Source organism: Echeneis naucrates, chromosome 14 (assembly GCF_900963305.1).
Source record: "Echeneis naucrates chromosome 14, fEcheNa1.1, whole genome shotgun sequence".
Classification (NCBI taxonomy): Eukaryota; Metazoa; Chordata; class Actinopteri; order Carangiformes; family Echeneidae; genus Echeneis; species Echeneis naucrates.
This window is the reverse complement of record NC_042524.1, coordinates 9,120,322-9,140,795: the sequence shown is the minus strand read 5'-3', so window position 1 is coordinate 9,140,795 and position 20,474 is coordinate 9,120,322. Positions and strand designations below refer to the sequence as shown.

At 39.5% G+C, this 20,474-nt stretch overlaps 1 protein-coding gene across 2 annotated transcripts in view; it reads left to right on the top strand.

The window, feature by feature from the left end:
- Positions 1-20,474, top strand: part of fstl4 (follistatin-like 4) — a 283,334-nt gene that overhangs the window by 163,904 nt on the left and 98,956 nt on the right. For both annotated transcript variants that reach the window (XM_029518729.1, XM_029518728.1), the window contains exon 4: positions 18,968-19,210. In XM_029518729.1, the coding sequence (XP_029374589.1) occupies positions 18,968-19,210 (243 nt within the window). The remainder of the gene's footprint in view (positions 1-18,967; positions 19,211-20,474) is intronic.

The following is a 20,474-nucleotide window of genomic DNA, read 5'->3' as shown; positions in this document are numbered from 1 at the left end:
TGTAGCATCCAGTTAATTGTGAAGAAGGAGCGTGTTGTAACTTCTTTTTCCTGTAAATACAATGATTGCAGCGGCTTTTGGCAAGACTGCTAAATAAACAGTTGCTAATTCTAACGTTGGTTATGTAGTAATAGCAAAACCTACAGTTCTTCCTCTAATATGTTTAATTAAATCCCTTCAAAGTGTTTACTACATATTATCAGCGTGGACCGAATAATGTAAATTGCTACTTGACTGGTTGGCAGAGGCAAACAACTGCAATCTAGTAATTTGAGTTTTGTATTTAGCACAGTTTTGTATCAGCTGAAGTAGAAATTCCTCAGGTCCTGGACTTTACGCATGCAGTGCAGCCATGTACTCCTTTTTTGTTTTGTTTTTGATTGGCAGGCGAATATAGAATTGATGCTCATCTGATGGTACTTGTGAAAATGAAATGCTTTCCCTACTTGGTTACTTCAGACAGTTCTCCGGTTCATCTGCATTGTTGTGTCAGGCTCCCTTTGAGGATGCTTTTTAGCCCCCAAACAGCAGAAAAAACAGCAACCTAAAAAAATGAATATGTACGTATTAGATAAAGTGCAGAGAGAAATCGAGGCAGTGGATCTTCTATCTTCCATCTGCTCTGGGCTTCGGAGCTTGCTAGCTTGCTAGCTACAAAGCTGCCCTGAAGACTTACATTTCAGGTGTCTTTAAACTGCAAAAAATGCTAATGTCATTGAAGTGTTAATGCTGGTTTTTTATATATATATATATATAGAAATTTTTATTTATTTTTGTAACTTTTTTGGATGAATCACTTTTTGATGCCACCTATTGCAAATAGAGAGAAATTTTCACACAAATTCTAAAAAATTTTGATGGCATGCAGAGTAGGGTGGTATTTCAATCGATTTCTTAATTTAAAATTTAATAACAGTTTTTAGTCTTTTTATGAAATAACATGAAGCAGCAATCTCCTGTTTCCCGTTCGATGTCGCAGCTTCCTGTATTGTTGTCATAAAGAAAAGCCTTGAGTATGAGTTTGGGGTGGATGGTGGTGGCGCTCCTGGACTCTTTCTCTCCATTACATTTGCACAGAGACATGGAAATAGAAAAGCTGCATTATTTCAGGCTGTTTATTTTATTGATTTCCATTGATTTGGCACTGCTGTCTGAATTATGATGCCCAGAAACATGCATGACCTTGAATAGTCACCTCACTGTGATGATCTTGCCACATGAATAGTTTTATATTTATAAATGAAATCCTGAAAGCAAATACATTATTCTGAAATGAAGCTAAGCTTAGAATAATTGATTGGGTTAATTCACTTGTTTAAAAAGGGGAACACTATTTTCAGCATTCTCCTCCGCACTGGACTCCATGATGTCCATAATTCAATTAAATCCTTCTCAGAATAACACAATGAAGCCATTGAGATCATTCCCAATATGGTCTTTGCGGTCCATAATTAATCCTTATCTCCTGTCCTCCTGTTCAAAGAAAGTTAAGGGCAAAAGAACGCCATTGGAACTCCATAAAAATGCAAATTTCAGTCACCTGTTTAATGCAAATCACTGCAGAGGTGAACTCAAATCCAGTTTGAATTAAACTTTCCCAATTTTTTAATTTTTTTTTTATGTTATTTACTTTTAAGTTTGCTCTGTTAGGAAAAAAATATTTTTGCATTGCATAGCCGACAAGCCAGGAAATCAGAAGGCTGAAAATCTTTTATTACTCAGTCAAAGGCAGGTAACTGTTCTCATGTTTAGATATGGATGACAATCGGCAAGCCTGCTCGTGTTTCCTCCTGAGCGTTGCCTCCAATACTTAATGCTTAACGGCATAAGCCATAACAATTTGGAGGATCACTACAGCTGCACAGTTTAGTGGTTTTACTTGATACTGTGCGGGATGAATTTTTCACTTTTTGGTTTATGCCTTTACTGAAAATCAGTTTGAAGAAAAAATGTTTAATGCATTGATCTAATCTTGTGATCGAAAATACACCTCATGCTCACATGTCATTGTGCAAGAGCAACAGGCTGCTCTTTGCAACTAGGTTGGGGATGATTGTAAATGTACTCTGATCAAACTATATACGAGTTTAGAGTGGACATTGTACATCAAACTGGTTTGTTGCATGGATCATCTACTTGTGTATTGCGTATAAATGGTGAAGGAATGTAATTTCTGAGTTTTACATTGAACTAAAATTAACATGGCAATGACGATTGTTCATTTATCTTAAAGAAACTGGGTTTAAGTTCACCTGCTGCAGTACGAACTGAGAGATAGCACATGTAAATTATCTCTTATTGATTTGATGGTTCGGGATACATAAGCTTTGCATCAGTCAATGGGACAATTTCCCAAAAACCTCCTGGATAGTTACAGTTAGTGGGTAGTCTGGTGTTTAAACATTTCTTGATTTATTTATTTATTTATTTATTTACAGACTCCTCTTTTCTGGACTCCCTCTCTTTGTTTCTTAATCTATAGTTTATCTCTGTATCGACATGGCTGACTGTCTTCCCAGTGGAGCAATATGGCCATCAGCCAGCTGGGCTTCCAGTTGCTGATGATCTCCTATAGCCAATGGCTTCCAACTCCATTCTCTCCATGCCAGGGGGATCTCAGTGGAGGCTGAGAATGGTTAATGACACAGCACCACTTCCTTTCCCCAATCTCCTTCCACTACCCTCCTTTCTTTTTAATGTAATGGAGCTAATGTTTTAAGGCCCGGGCCTTATGCAAACTTCATGATGGCAGAGGCTGTTGTCTCCTCCACACGTTGAGATGTGTCGTTCAACACTGCACTTATTCTAACCCTGATTCGTGCTGAATTATTGACGATCAACAGGGTCAGGGTTTGCTTTTAGTGGTCCCCCTGGTGTGTTTCCTGGCTTAGCACTGCTGCTGCACTCATAATATCATCACCACCCAGACGGCATCGACTAGACTCCCAAAAGCCGCTAGACTTCAACGTGATGAAGTAATGGCTTTGTTCTTTGACTGTGACTATCCCTTCTTTAATGATTTTCTCACACCTTCCTTATATATACTGTCCTTTCAAACAAGATAAGGTAAAATAGTATCAGTCATTTATCAGAGTTATCAGCCATTTGATAATTTAACAAGAAGTTATGTGATGCGTCTCTGATGTTTGGACGGTTGCATTTTTGGTTCAGAAGTCACCTTAACCTTTTACAATATTACTTCAGTCAGTCATTGCTTTAATAAAGCTGAATTTGTGACCTAAACGGTCACAAAATTTTATGGAAAAACCTAAATCAAAGCTGAAAAGTGTTGAAGTATGTCAACACTGATCTAAATCAGAAAAAAAAAAGAAAAAAAAAACCCACCATGATATCAGAGCTAAGTCAAAAGAAAATTAGAGAATGTGGATATAAATTAACAGTTCATTGGTCTGCTGGGTTTAAACCTATTTAAATAAATAAATGAATATTTTCACAAAGTAACAATTATTGGCATCAAGGCCAGGTTGTAGTCTTTCATAGCCTGATATTATCTCCTTAATGTGAGAAAACGTAGAATATTTGTGTTGCGTATATTTGAGTGCTCTCCCAACTGCTGTATCCAACAATCTGTTTGCAGAGTTCACAACTAGTGTCCCATTCTTACATTGCCAGTAATTTATTTTTTATATTAACACTGTTCAAGTAAGACCCATGGGACATTTGTCATATATGTATTTTTCATTCGAACTGGAAAATCACATTCAGAAGCAAACTCAGGTCTTTAGAACTAGCCTTGTTTTTTTTATGAGCGTGGAAAGACAGCGAGGAAAAACAAGAGCACATTCAGCCAAATGTCCATTAAGATAGCGTATTAATATTAAATAAAGACACTATTACACTTTTTTTTTCCTTGCATGACAGTGAGGAATGTCTGCTCTTTGTGTTTCTTTGTGTGTGCATGTGTGTGTCCCAGTGTATGCATGTGTGTTCTTTAGTACAGAGTAATTTTCTCCATGGCTCTCCTTCATAAGATATTTAGATGGCCATCTATAATGGATTGTGAGCTGATTGAAGCTGAGTGTTCCCATTTTGCCCCCTCTGTGAACTCACTGCACGGCTACCAGGTCTGAAAGAAACCAGTTTCAAGCACGTCTCAGCCTCCAGAAAACAACAAGTTAAAGCAGGAGCAATCCCATGTCATATGTTTTGTTTAGTTTTTTTTAAGGAAAACCTGTGAGTTTGTTTTGTGCAATCTGTGGTGTGTTTTGGCATACGTCTCCTTTAGTGAATAAGAATGAATATCTGGAAAAAAAAAACTCAAAACGACTATTGTTTCTCTTTTTTATGCAGCAGAATATAGGAGCTCAGTTGTGTATCTTTTCGTCAGCGACACAATGCCCTTGGTGTTTTCAGCCACAACGAAACATATGGAGGTGCTGCCTTTGTTAACTGCTTTCTCTCCTTCAAATTTAACAGCTAAATCTAAAAGCAACTTGGATTCACAGAATACCCACAAATCCAGGCGAAAGGCATATTTCTGGAGTCCTGTAAACACGCTGTCTATTCCAGCAAGCCCTAAATCCCTAATCCTCCGCACAATGGGCCCGAACGTCACTCTGTTCACTTCTTTCTATTTTCAAATTTTTCTTTTTCAACCTGTCTCCCACTCATTTCCTTTTTTTTTTTTTTTAAATCTTTCTTTTTCTATCACATGACGCCTCATGTTCAGGTAGAGCTGGGGATGGTGTTGTATTGTGGTCGATATAACTTTGGCACAAGTTATTTTAAAAGTGACCAGCAGTGCCAGTTCTCCACTGAAGCAGAACAAGAACCTCCTTCAGCAGCTGCAGCCCAACATGGTGGCGTTTCCGCTCGTGGTAGTGGGAGACCGGCAAACATGGTTTTTCTACCCAACGCTTTAAATTACACTACTTACATTTTTCACTATGCTGTCAAAACAGGTAGTTTTTTGTGTGAAAGAATGTGGGTGAGCGGACAAACATCCGAAAGATGCAGCATTGTGGTGGAAAGTTAGAAATCGCTCCTTCCTCACAGAACTTTTCTTAAAATCAGGCTATAAAAGTGATGCACTGGTGTGTGTGTGTGTGTGTGTAGGGCTTTAAGGGCATTGCGTTTGTGTACACACACACGCTATCCGATTCGAAATATGAATTGCATTTACACACACGTTGATGCAGACTGCTTAGAACTGGTTCCTCAAATGCGCGGCCTCCATTCAGTCCTTCTGCCAGCTGTGCTCCTGTCACCCGTCTGTGATTCTTTCTCGCTGTCTGATTTCGCTTGCTCTCGCTCCATCTTTTGTTTGTCTTCCATCCTCCTCCCTGTTCCTCCCATCTCTCACTCCGTTCTTCTTATTCGTCACGCTCTTGTCTCTGCCTCTCTTACACCTAGGCTCTCTCTCTCTGCTGGCTTTACTCCCTCACCTCCCCTTTTCTTTACTTCTCTCATCATCAAAAAAACATTTACATACTAATTGGTTTTTGTCAGCTGAACACACGTGCAACACACGGGTGTAAAAAAAAAAAAATTCCCAATGTAAAAGTAACTAGACACAATACTGCTGTGCAATACTGTATACACACAGGTGGCATGGTGGTGCTGCGGTCAGCGCTGCTGCATCACAATAAGACGGTTTTGCGTTAGAACTCTGGATCTAACTAAAAAGAAACCGAGCCCAATTTGATTCAAGCAGCAAAAAATGAGGTCAGTGTCCCATGTCTATCAAGGCCAAGAGATCACAATACTCTATCTCGCCCCTCCGTATGTCCCCATCTCTTTTCATTCTCTTCTTATTCCTCATTCCCCACCTCCCATCCCCCTCCTGTCACCTCCATGCCCTCCTTCCTTTGTTCGCCGAGCGTCTTCCTCCTGTCCCGCTGCCTCCCGTCACTCCGGGAGTAATGACAGCCGACTGTCAACACCACACCAGCTCTCCCGACCACTGAGCGGACCCGACAGCAACACCGATGAGATCACTCACTGTACATTTCTCCCGGAGCTCAGCCACAGTTATTTTCGATGGCAGTTGTTCAGTTTTATTTATTCATTAGCTTTTGTTTTTTTTTTTCTTTTTTGTTTATTTTTTTTGCATCTGGCGTTGTTCTTGCTTATGTTTATTCACATGTGCATTTCTCTCTCCTTCTTGTTTCCTTTATATATTTATTTTTTCGAACTGATGCTTTAAATCTAAAAATTAAAAAAGAAAAACATGCGGCTATTTTTCTCCATGTTGCCTCTTGGGTACCTTGAGGCAAACCATCATTTAAACATTAGACCTGTCAGTTGTAAGAGGAAAAAAGTAGCAATGTTTTATTCAGTACTTCTAATTCAGTACTTCTTATGGGGCTCTGTCTGGTTTGGCATCGTCTTCATCAATGTCTGATAGAGTTAAGCCCTTCTCTCAAACGTGACCATTCATTTGGAAAGCATAACATGTGAATTGGATATCTTTGCCATCACTGTTTTGGTGCAGTCAAACTTGTGTCAGCTTAAAAGCGCTTTTCTTTGTTTTATGTTTGTGTTGTGACACTTAAGTGTGTGGGGGGGTATATTGTTCTATACAATAGAACATTATATTGTTATATTGTTCTATACAATAGAACAATACAATACAATAGAACAATATACCGATATACTGATAATTTGCTGCACTCTGCCACAACCATAGTTCGTATCTCATTTATGTGCAGCCATTGATTACTGCACCAGTAAGGGACAATTTAAGCAAACTGCTTTCACTGAACTTCTTCACATTGATAGACGACATATTTTTGTTTTGTGATTGGAGAGAGATGGTAGAGAGTGCAAAGTTATATGTTCCTCCTTTCGTTATAGGTATTTTCTGCTTTACTTCAATTTGTCAGCATTCAAGAGGTTTAGTACGATTTTTCAAAGTAAGCACGTTCCTTTAGAATTTTGAAAGCAGTCTTGCGTGCTAAATATCGAGAATAATATTTTTAGGCTGACTTCAGAATAACAATTGAATCCCTGATGTCATGGACTTGTTGTGTGATTTGGCTTTTTGTAAATGAATTTTTGAAATGTTCCTGTTATCTATTTTTTTGTAGTCTGTTGTTTGTTTGGTGTTGATTTTTTGCTTTTAAACAAAGATAGTTTTTATTTGTTCTTTTTATTACTAGGCTTTTGCTCTCCCTGTGGGTTCATAGATGACAAGTCGTTTTATAACAAAAGGCATGATTCAGTAAGCAGCAGCCCGTGCCCTTTCCAGCCCTTTGGTGCTATGAGGCCTGGAGAAGCTGAGAGTGCTGTGGCAGGTTTTAGTTCTTCCTTTAGCTTTTAAATGCTAAATTGAGCATTTTTAAGCACTATGGACATCGGGTAGCTTTCTGAAGGGCTTCCTCTCATGTCCATCTTGAATCATTCGCTCAGTCACATGGTTTTGTGGTTATTATTGTCGATCCGGTGTCCCACCTGATTGTTTGCTCATCTTTCCCATTCTCCTACTGAAAATATCATGTGTGCCGTGTCCAGTGTCATCAGTGAAACAAAGTCACATCTCAGTGAGCCACGTTAATTTCTAAGGAAACTCAGAAATTAGGCACTTCAATCAACAAAATTCTTCAATCCTTTCCCTGTAATTAGTTACTGTTGGCACTTGACATAATTTCACAATAACCTCTGTTTCACAAAGCAAAATTTTCCACTGCTTAATTGGATGAGTCTCATTAACTCTCTTTATTGTATGAGGTCTGACTCATCACTCATGTAATTGGGCTTCTCTCCTACATATGCCATTAAAATAGATAGCACTTTGCATAACTTTGTAGGGCACATGTTGCAGCAAGACAGATTGGAAAACTGAGGGTAACACCATTTTTGCTGATTTATTTAAGGCCAAACCAGCTGCCTCGGCTTTAGAGACCTTGACAAGCTAAAGCTGCAGGCAGTAAAATGGTGTATGTCACAAGTATTTTTTAAACAGTACAGGAGTAAGTTCGGTACAAACAAGTAAACAAGTCCCACGTGTTTATGTAACCTCAGGTATGTTGTGCAGTCCAGTTCAGTAATGTTAGCACAGCAGCCCATTCCCTGTGATTGATTTTATTTTATGGCCTCTCTTTAATGTCCAAGCTGAGTTTTCAGCTGTCAGCCATGGAGCTTTATCTATATATGGATGACAGTGTTACTGTAAATTAAATGACTTCACTGTGTTACGATCTTACTTCACTTCAGCATATCCGTGCATCTCCAACGTAAATGACAAAACGCCACGATGGGCAACGTGATGAACGCTGTCTGTGATGACAAATTAAATATAAATAAATAAAAATAGATAAGTAAACAAAAACGATAAGAAGACAATAGGATATGTTTGCGGTGGGATTTGCTGCATCTGTTCCATCATTTTACAATTCATTATGCTTACAGCCTCCACTCTTTCAGCAGTCTGTTTAAATGCAAAGCTGGAGGTGAAGTGAAGCTCTCCATTCACACAGCACTAATATTACCTGGAGAATGCCCAGTCGTTTTTAATATTAGCTTGGATCATTTTGGATTTTCATCTTGTGGAGAATCTTCCATTTCTGCAATCTGCTTGATACTAATCTTATGCAAATTGTGCGAAATGTGATGCTTTTTTTTCAGTCATGGTTTCTTCATATATTCACCTTGTACATGTAAAATTAGTTTTTTCATATGTGTGATCTAATCTTTGTAGGCCATCTACAGTATAAACGCCTTAAACCAGCTTCCCTGTGATGATTCCAATCCTGCGAAATGATAAAATGCTTTCATATCCAGGTTCAGCATCTAATTAAAAGGTTCTCCAAAAACCCCCTGACAAAAAGTCTGTAATGTTACATGTTGAATTGTGTATCGAACAACTGAAATTTATACAACAGATATGCTGCTCTTATAAAAAACAGTTGTTGTTCCATTGTTTGTTTTGTTGTTGGCCGTACTGGAATACACGACTTAAAGTCACCTTTGGGGGGCACACTGTTTCCTACAGTGCAGGTAGAATAGCTGACACAGTTGACGTACACTGTATTTGAAGCAATATGTCCATGTAATATTTAATTAAGTATATAGCACATGAGCTATATAACAGTCAATAATGCAACAGAAAGACAAGAACAAACCACGATCCAACCCGGAGGAATAGTTTTTTTAAAGATCCATACAAAACACCAGTGACTGGGTTGACACACTCCTTCACTGTTACCAGTATTCGCACAGTGGACAATTTCAGGTCAATACTGAGTCAGTCTCACATGTGGCCTCCTGCCTCCATAAATACAATCTCTCTACTAACAAATGTGGAATGTACAACTGAAAAATGCCGCTACAATTGAGAGTTTTTCAAAAGATGATACTCGAAATTTCATTCGTGGCATGCTTTTGAACAAAATGAGAAGGCACAGATTGCTAAGTGCTAAGCATTGGATTTCATCTTCGTTTCAAGTACCTACCATCAGCTTTATCCTGTGCTCTATTAAAATTGTAACATTTACAATTGTTGTGCAATTTGTGTTTCAGTTTAGCAAAAGCCAAAATGTTTTATAATCGTCAGGTCAAATCTGAGTGAATTAGACTCCTATCTTTTTTTTCTTCTTCTTCTCTTCTTCTCTCCCCCCCCCCACACACACACACACACACACACACACACACTATTTCATCCCTCAGTGCTCTTGATAAGTATTCTGTTGTGGCCTAATATTCTCCCCCGATAAACGGACATGAAAAATTTAATTTAAAACACTATCTCTCTGCAGATGGAGTATTAAACAGCTAAAGCCCACCCAACAGATGAAGCTTTTTACAAGCCGTAAGAGACGACGTAGCCTCTTGATCGTTTCTCTCTCACCTTTCCACCTCTTCTCTGCCACTTCCCGCCCTGCGGGGCCTATTACTCATCTCGGCTGTGGGAGTGTGGCTATCGGGGGTGCTTGGTCTCTGTTCTCCCAGAGCCCTGTGGAGAGGGAGGTGCAGGTGTGGTGTCAGCAGAAATACTATATATACTGTAGAGAGATGTATAAATAGAAGATGAATACCAAGAGGTGAGAGCGTGATGAGGCTGAAGATGGATCGAAGGGATTATTATGTTGTTGATAATAAACAGGGATGAGGTGTAGTGGGAGCACATTGAGGAGCTTTTACAACTGCAGAAAAAAACAATATTTTTTAATAAGGGAAAACAAACATTTTTACTCAGATTGGGCCTCAGAGCTGAAAACACCTTTTATTTTCTTTCTCACACATGCATGCACATTTGCAGACACAGAAATGAAAATTGAATTTAAACCTTGAAGACTGAGATCTTTCCAAATCCTTTTGTGTAGGACACAGGAGGGACATTTCTTGTTCGCAAAAACTTTTGTGCATCACAAACTCTTCAGATGTGAAGATTTTTTTATCTGCAGTCAAGATCATAGTCTTTACACTAGTATGCTTACTCAAACCTACTGCAGATAAATACATTCAAGACCTCATTTCATCCTTGGCTGTGCTGCCATTATTGTGAAATTATGAGTGTGGCAGCTGAATTGGATTGATGCCCAAGCTCTACATGGTTACAGTCTTAATTGTGGTTGTAGTGGCATGAACGATATAGCAGGTGGCATCAGGCATCAATGTTGGCCTTTTATGAAAACTCTTTCCCTGCAGACAGTTGAACATTTGGGTACACACCAACATCCAGTCAACTAACAGCTTAGCTTACTGTAGAGGCTTGATCCCCATGGAGTTAAAGCAGATGGTGTGTGGCTACTGCCTATGTACAATTTTCTGCTGTTTTCATGAACAAAGCATGACACTCAGGATAGTTTGTATTCTGTGTCAATTCTCGATGAATGACTGTTTGGTACCAAGAATACAGACGCAAACATCCGACTGAACATGTCATTTAATGAAGTTCTGAATCCAATTAAGTCTTTTGATTGAAACAGGAGAATAATTGTCAGGATGAAATTAGTAGCATGTCTGACCGTGCCAGTGCAATTTGCAAAATTCCAGTGCATCTTTTATGAAGATGTAGTATTTTCTTTTATTCAAATCAGTGTAAACTCTATCTGGAAACATGGTAATAATACCAATGTGAAAGAAAATGGGGGAGGAAAGCACTTTATTCCAGTTTCTGAATTACAAAACCTGGGAATACATCCTTAACCAAACTTGTGAGCACCCTTTACTCTCACCATATTATTACATTCAGTCATTCATTCATTCATTCATCTTCAACTTCTTCTTCCTTAAATCTGGGGGATGGGCCAGTGGTTGTATCTAAAATTCACTTTGTCAAAAAAAGAAGCACTGCCACCTGATCAAATCATTTTCAGTGCCCGCAGGAGTGCATCCTGCAGGATGACAAATGGGTACCTGTGGAAATTAACCAACGTAGCCATGTGACTGATGGCCGCCATGTGTGAATTCCAACTAATTTAGGTCTCTGTAATTCCTCTGTGTGGTCAAAGCTTAGCACTGACTCAGAAGTGCTTTTCGTCCGTATGCCTCGTTTGATTTTACTTCACCATTTCCTGCTCTTTTTTTTGATACCCTGTGAGAATTCACTCTCCTATCCTGACATTTAAACAAGCTGATTTGTACATTCTTTTCAATGAGTCCTTTGGCTCTGCAGCACACTGTGGTGACCCTGAAAAAGGCTCATAGAAATAAATGGTTGAATATTTGTTGCATAGTTCATGGCCAGCATGAAGCGCATCTCTCACTTTTTGTCAAAGTCATAGTTGCTGGTTAGAGAAAAAAAAAAAAAAAGAAGAGCCTTGAGTGTTAGAGTCCATACAGAAGTAAAAAGTTTGGCTGGACAACTTTAGGGTTAGTCCCTGTGGAGGCTGGAGTTATGAGGTTTTTAACAAACAGCCACACATTATCTGCTGAGAATGTCATTATTGAAACTGATTCAGTAAACCAAGAAACAGTATACCCCAGATACTGGACTGGATGATCATGTTGACCTGTGGCCACCTTGGTCACAGAAAAAGAAAAATAACCCACGACTCCCCAAAGAAATTCCCAATGAAGTGCAGCAACCCATGATCTCCCGTGTCTTTCTTCAAGAGAGCGGGGGCCTCTCAGCAGAGCAACAGATTCACAGGGATCAGAAGATCAATACCAGCCTATCAGCCGAAACAGCCGTAAGAGCGCAGTGACATTTTCTCTGAGGCGCCAGATATCCCTCCTCTGTGGAAGCTGAGCCGGTCTTTGAATCTAACCCTCACACTCGGATCTTTTTCATCTGTGTCAATGGTCATATTGTCCCATCGTTTGTTTTTTTGTTTTTTCCACTATTAACTCATCTCATCCTCATCTTTTTTTTAATCGCATCTTTCATCTTTTCTTCTTCTTCTGTTTCTCCTTTCTCTTTGCAGCGACTTGTGCTGACCATCCACTACATGTGTCATAACCTTCGTATTTTTGTTCAGTATTGCAAATGAATGAGAGGATGATAACAGAAGGGCCGTAACCACATTAGTGCGGTCCTGACACACCGTAGAAGCCCATAAACAGCAGCAGCAAGCAGCTCCTCATTTCACTTGATTACATCGACCATTTGTATCCTTTGCGATCGATAATCTACAGGGGAGGGGTAAACTAAAAGAGACATGACGACAGGAGAAAAACAGAGCTTCCTTGTGTTACTAACAATCTGCTATAAATACTCTCTTCAGTCTTATTATCAGACTTTTCTCTTCAGTTAACAGAGAGGGCTTTGTTTCTGACAGCGTTTCCTCCATCCTTGAAAATATTCAGCGCTCAGGTTTGTGTCTTTGTTACGTGTCCATCCTTGACTGCATGGAGCAGAAGGCATGCTAAGTGACTGAGCCTATACATAACTGTTATTAGCAGTGTGCTGCGTGATTCCAGATGACAAGCTATACCATTCCTCAGATTAGCTGACTGAAAGTGCTGCAGCGTCTATCCACTCAGTCACTTAGCACTATGGTGCCGGCTTACCCACCACTAAGAAAGAGGAGGTCATAGAGATAATGGGTACTTTGCAGCGCTTAATGGAGAAAAATGGCCCTGGTAGTAAGTTAATATTAAATGTGATTATCTTCTCAAGTTGCTTTTATGTAGCAAAGTTTCTGTGGCCATCTCTGCTGCCCGCAGTCAGACATGAAGATTGTTTCTGTCTGGTTCACTTTTTGTCTAGTTTGTTCGGTTATTGGTCTTTTAGCCAGTCAGCCCAGCACTGTAGTGCAGTTAGTTGTTACTTTAGGATGAATTTGATCAACTTGTAGTCCGTGTTTAAAGATATGAACACATTCCATCATTACATGACAGCAAGAGTCAGCTTATATGCTACTGAAGGCTGGAAGTGGCGTGTTAGCCAGAACACTGACACATCAAGGCCGGCAGCACAAGTCACTGCAACTGGGAGGATCATATATATATATCTGTGACATCAGATCAGATAGAATATATATATCTCGGATATATCTGGGTCAGTTAACATCAAGATGTAATAAAACGCAGTTTAGTGTTGACAAACTGTAATCTGTAACCATCTGTTCCAGAAGCTGCCTGTCATTCTCAGTAAGATATTTTTACATTTCTATGGACTGGAATGAAGACAGTCAACGGCAAGAAAAAAACAAAAACAACCTGTCAGAGTTCTCATGTCTTGCTATTTAAAATGGCATTCATTAAATTTTGCGTCTTCAATTTAATTTCACTCATAAATAAAACTGCGTCATTTTGATGGATGTCCATTGCTGTTTCAGTGTAGGAACAGTCAATAATTAATTTTCTTATTCAGTAAAACTATGTTGTAGTCTTCTGGTGTTCGATGTCTTTTTCTACGTGTTCCTTTCTGTATAAAGATCGTTGTAAGCATTTGTTATGCGTAGGCTGTGTAATATTCATGGGTCTCGGTAATTATAAGGTCTGTCTAGGCTTCAGTTGCAATAAATGCAAGTACGCAACTAATAAGCTGCCTCTTACAGAAAATAAATATTTCATAGTCTCTGTAGCTTTTGATGATGTCTTTCACATCATATTTGCAAATGTGTCATTAATGCTTGAACAAAGGACGGCGGGAACAGAAGTCCAAATTACCTGCCAATATCTGCCCCTTTATACTTTTCTAAAAATATTAAACATCGGAGATCCTGAAAGATGTACCCCCCCAAAAAACTGCATCATTTGTTCTGTTTAAGAGGGAGGGAGAAAGATTTTAATTTACATTTACAACACCCACACACACACACAAAAAAAAAAAACAACTCTGCAGTGCAATTCACCCCTCTTTGTTTCAGTTTCTACTGTATCCTCTCAGTTTGTTCTTATCTGGATGTATGCAACAACATATCTCACCTCGCAGCGAGGGCCGCTGTTCGCCATTGATATTCAAGCTCAGCGTGCATGTCAGAAGCACTTTGTCCGACTGCGTGACACAAGGGAGACAGTGTTTGACGGCGCGTCTTAGAATTTAATTATGTACAGCTGCTTCAGTGCAAATAGAATGATCCATGGGATCAGCAGATGTGACAGAGCTTTTCTTGGGCAAAACGCACAGTCCTAAACACAAGTACTTCATATCCATACACACTATGCATCCACCCGCATCGCCATACAACTGTACGCATGCAAGTCAAATGGAAAAAAGTGACACTTCTGCATCTAACAAAATCTGTCTCTTGGCAAGAAAAAAACAAAAAAAACTCTCTCTTCTCTCTTTTCCTGTAAATGTCACATACTCATATCCTGAAGGATCGGTGACTACAGCAGCTTTTGTGTTTCTGTGGATCAGTGTGGTTTTAATATTCTAGTGCTACAGACAGAGAGTCCTGCACCACCGGGGCAAATGTTCTTCCAGTCTAATTAGTAGGACCCTCAGCATTGTCCGTCTGTCTCTCTGAAGAGAGTGTATCAAAAAGAACAAACTGCCCCTCAGAGCTTCTGTATTAAATACAAAATAAATAAAGACTGTTGTGACAGCTTTTAAATGTTTCAGAGGTTTAAAGAGCTTGAGTGTTGCCTCAGGTATAAATACATGTTTTAGTTGGTAAATAAAGCAAGGGCATTAGTACTTTGCTTCCAGAGTGAAGTGGCATATTCTGGCTTTCTTGCTGCCGATGTGTGTGTCCTCTGATCTTTATGTGTGTGCACTGTACAGTGTGTACGTTATTGCATGCATAAAGACTGTATTGCTCGCTGTGAATACAAATTACCAATGGCTTCATCACAATGATACGGCGGCGGCTTAGACTGGCAAAATTGCAGCTTATCCTAACAAATGAAAAGTCAGTCAGTCAGTCAGACAGACAGTTGTGATGTGCCTCCAGCTATGCTCTCATCCACTTTGTCATGCATAAAAGGAAATGAAAGCGGAAACTTATCTTTGTCTGTTGAAAAATGTCAGAAAGATAAGGCAAAATGGTCCGAGCACTTTCACCAAATCCCCCCCATGTTCCCATGCAATTATTGACAGGCTTCCTCTCTAAACATGTCCAAGAAATCTCCGATTATGGTGGACAAGGCCCGGTTTCTATTTCCCTGAAGCCCCGAGAGCTCGGCGCCAGATGGGTATTGACAAAGAGCCAGAATACATATGCATGCACAACAAAATAAAGAGGAAGAAAACAGAGGACGAGAAAAGGAAATTGTGGAAGGAAGAAGGACTCGACACTAGATGGTCAGTCCAGCATTGTCTTGGTGCCTCCGAGCGTGTCAACTTAGAAGAGCCATTTATAAGTACTGTGCTGGCAGCTTAGACGAGGAGGATTATCAAATGACACTTTTAGCCTCTTAAGCAAGCAACGATTGCATCCAACATGGTTCAAGAGAGCACAAAACAAAGGACTTATAGAGAATGGACCCCAAAGCAACGACTTAGCTAAATGTCAGACAGCTTCTGTATTGTAGATGTAACTTTTATGCGCTACTGTTTCCGCTGTTTGCTTCTGTTCATGTAGCCCTTTTTCTCAGAGCAAAATGGAAAAGGGCGATGGGGCTGGCGCTGCTTTTGTTTTTGTTTTTTCTGAGAAAAAAAAAAAGGGAGGGGGGGCTAAATGAGAAGGATGAAGACGGAAGACAGCCACTGGTGGGTAACTGCCGCAGGATGCTTGTAGCTAAGCGTTTAATCTCCCACGCTTGGAGAATACAAACGATCTTGTAATCGTCCCTGACCTTGACATGAACAGCAAGGTCGCAAGGGAGCTGGTCTATTTTGCATTTCCCACAGATGCTCTACCAAGACACACACACAACAATTAGTAAACTGGAATAAAGAGGAATTGAGTCTGCCACACTTCCCTCTTCCACTCCCCCCAACCCCCCTTGTGGTGTTTACCTGGCACAGATTAATTATGATAAAAGAGTATTCAGTGCTTCCATTTCAGGTCAGAGTGTCTGCAGCTTTTATTACTTAATTGAAGGCCTGATCTTCAAAATATCAAATATAACAAAAAATGTCCATCACAACTTCATAGACAATTAAGAAGATGTCACGCAGCACAGTTTGTCCAGCCGGCAGTTCATTTTACACTGGACACCAGCATCAGTCTGGTGTCCTTGATAAAATACTTAAGCTGCTTACAAACAATTAAAAAATTCAATTAATGAATCCTATTGTTGATTTAGTAATTGATACACAGACTAATCCTCTCAGTTGTATCTGTGTGTGGTATTAGTGCGTCTTTGGTGGCTGTCACAGATGTGTATTAGACACTGCCTGAATACAATAGTGGATGCATACTCTTCCTTATGCTGATACCTTACTGTATGGAGGTGCCATTGTTTGTGTGTGTTGGGGGGGGGCGGTCTTTTTCCTTTGGCCTTGGATCACTTTTATGTAATTAAGGGACTTTTGTCCTCCAACAACAGCGCATTACCTCGATTATTGAATATGCTGAGAGTTTAGATATGATTATACTCTGGACAAATTAAATTTCTGTTTTCAGCACTTCGAGTGTAAAAGCCTTCACCAAGCCCTTTTTAAGTTAAGCCTCTGTGGTTTTTAGGCTTATTCTACCGGGGGATAATAGAGCTGACCCCTTCTCAGCATCTCTACTGACTCAACCTCGAAACACTAATAACCTAATACCTATTTTAGTCGCTTCGGGATGTTTACTCATTTCTTTTTAATGGTAAAACGGCTTTCACATTTTTCCATGACTGAAAAGTAATGCTATGAGGTGCAACAGCAGTCTTTTCTTGTACATGTTTATTTTTAAATTTTGGAGAAACTATGGTACAATTTTCACATTTCTATAGTTCATTATTCATTTGTTTTATTTGTTTCTCTCAGTGCCACAGCCAACAGTTATTCCCTTCCCTGGTTTCCATGGCAAATCACAGAGCTTGTTGAGTTCATCAGTTAAAAAAAAGACAGAAAGCTTAAAAAAGAAAATAGTGAGTGAATGAGTGCAGTAACTCAACTAGGTCGTTTAAAGGTGAAGCTTTGCTTTCGCTTCAAAAATTTTTTCATCCAATTTTTGATGTGTGTATTTAACAGTTTGGAGAATGTGGGAGTTGCAGGGTTGTGGAAGCTCAGACCTCCTAATGGGTGAATTTACTGGTCTCTCTACAGCCTCGGAAAAATAAAAAACTGCAAAGCTAACTCTCAACTCTAGCGCTTAACTCTTTTCGTTTTTATCAATTTTGTTTCATGCTAAATGTGCTGTATTTATTTTGCCAAACACGCAGCTATATTTTATTGATCATACAATCTCTGAAGTGGAGTTTTGAGTGGCTGCCTACATAACTGTTCATGTTTGTTCATATTGATTTTCCTTTGTGATGAGATGAATCATGTGTAAACTCAGAGATAATTTCTTACTCAGTTTTCTGTCTAATTTATTACCACTGACATGCTATAAATGAGCTAATGAAGCACCAAATGTACTGTTTATGCCTTTTTTAATCATGCAGGATGCCTTGTGATAACGACAAGGCATATGAGCTCATAAATCCAGCCATCGGATCACAAAAAGAGAGGTGTTCCTGGCTAAGCCCAAGGAGTCAGGACAGATCAATCCAAGTTGGAGCGTTCAGTGGGATCAGAACCTTTTTGATTTGCTTTAAGTGAAAATAGATGAAGTCAAGGAGAACGCATAAGGTGCCCTCTGCAATAAGTGGCTGGGCTGCTGGTGTGTGCATTTGTGTATGCACATCTGTGTGTAGGACAGGAAGTGGCAAAGTGGTGGCATATGAAGAGGGAACAGTGAAGTTGAAGCGTTTAGTCTCAGACACACTCAGGTTTGCATATTTTTGTGTGTTTGTATACGGACATGTGTGAATGAGTCCTGTGAGGTGTTAATAAGGACACCTGGCTGTTTTAGTCGTAGGATTTGTTTTAAAAAAACAAAAAACAAAAAAAAAAAAACAACAAGAAAAAGAAAAAAGATTGTCCTTGTTAGCACTATCCTAACTGTGATCCGGACTGGAGGTGTTTGGCTTTTTTACGCTTTTTCTATTTCTGGTGCACGCGATTTATTTGTTTATTTCGTTTTCTTTGTGTGCTGTAGCAGAAACGTTTGATTTTACTCTCATATCTTCAGCAGAATATGATAAAATCAGCACAAATCCAGATGCATTTTTATTATATATATCTATATATATCTTACAAAGTTTTGAAAATGAGATGGTATTCCCCATCGGTTCAATGTCATTTAAAATGATTACAAAGACTACAAAGGACAGGACATTTCAATTTTCCGCTTGCTGTGACATATTAGGAAATGATATTATTTCAGCATTTCAGTCCGGTTGAGGGGCAAATGTGTTTCATTGTTTAACCAACTTCAGCTGAATGAAAGCACAAGAATGGAACATTTTGTCTGTCTTGTCTGAAGAATGGTGATCAGTGCTGGTGACCTAGGTGTATTTCATTTTTGCATTAAGCAGCTTTAGCTGATTTCTATCAGTTTTAGAGAGTTACAAAGGCAAATATGTGAATTAAAAAAATGTTTCTCGCTCTCAAGATAGAATTTGCTTTTATGAACATTATTATTTATTTATTCTTCCTGCTTTTTAAATAAAAACTCTTCCCTTGCTCTTCCAGCCCTTTCCAATCCAGATGAAGATCCCTGCAGGCGGATCTACTGCGGACGGGGTCGGCAGTGTGTGCTGATGGCAGAAACTGGCCGTGCCGAGTGCGTCTGCCAGGAGAAGTGCCGAGCCTCCTTCGTGCCAGTGTGCGGCTCAGACGGCAGGTTCTACGAGAACCACTGTGAAGTTTATCGCACGGCCTGCCTGGAGAGGAGACGAATCTATGTGGTGCACAGCAAGGAGTGCTTCTTCAAAGGTACTTCTTGACTGCTTAAGTGATGCACTGAAAAAATATCCAGTTGTTGGAAAGGAAAAATATCAGCAGGCCTAAGAAGCCCAAATTACTCTAAGCACTTAATATTTTGCATACAGTAAGCTTTTAATGATGTACTGCCTCAGTTTCAATCCAAGTAGTTGCAAAAATATACTTTTCCTTCTTCCATGATTTGTCAATAATATCTTGAAATGAAACTATAATAATTGGCAAAAAACCAGAACAAAGTGATGCTGCACAGCAACTCGGTCTCACTGCATCACTGAGTCGGCTGCAGGTTAATACTTGAGTGATTGAAAATTGCCCTCAGATGATTTTGTCATACCTACGGGGCGCAGTTTCAAGCTATTCCAAGGCTGCATTGAGGCTTTGACTTGAGTTTGATGTTGAAACATTTAAACAATAATAGAGTTGTGCAGACACACAAAGCAATTGTTTTGTGACACGTTGCAACCTGTCAAGCCGGAGTCACAAGCATCAATCACCGTGGAAATCACGCAGTTTCTGTCAGCTGCCTTTTCAGTCAAGATGAGAAAATGAAATCATTTGTAGCTTGGCACTCAAAGCTGTGGCTCAGGGTGGAGTTTGTCTGGCACCCAGACAATGGATTTTTTATTTTTTTTTTCCCAGGTGCTGCATTCATCTCTTCTGCGTATTCTGCTGCTGTAATCACACTCCTTTTACTTCAAGTCAGCATACTTACTTGGCAGTTGGTCCAAATCACGAACAACATTGTCTAAATCGTTCAGAGTAGCTTCCTAAAAGTGGATTTAATGATCGGTCTAATTTTAGAATTTGAATGGTGGGTTTTCATTCAGAAAATGTAAACATCCGAGTGATAAAACTTCATTTGAAGCCAGCGCTCATGCGAACATTTCAAAATTCATTTAGTATGTGCACATACAGTTACACTGCTACGTCTTCTGCATCAATATCCTGGCACTCACAAATCACCAGTAGGTTACTGAGGATCACCAGCTTTCTATGGTAAATCATTAAAATGTTGACTTCTTGGTCATCATTCATTAGCAGAAGTGCACTCTCAGCATGCACAGTCAGCTTTATTATCCAACAAAACAGCCCAGTTGCTCCATAAAGATATCGATTTGAAGGTAACAGAGCGAGGAAGGGATCCTGCAATTTCTAACCTTTCACACACGCAAAAACATTATTTTATTATGCTTTTGTTGTTTCTCTTTTATTTGTTTGCAGTCATGAATTTTTGCAAGCATACAGTATTTTAGAG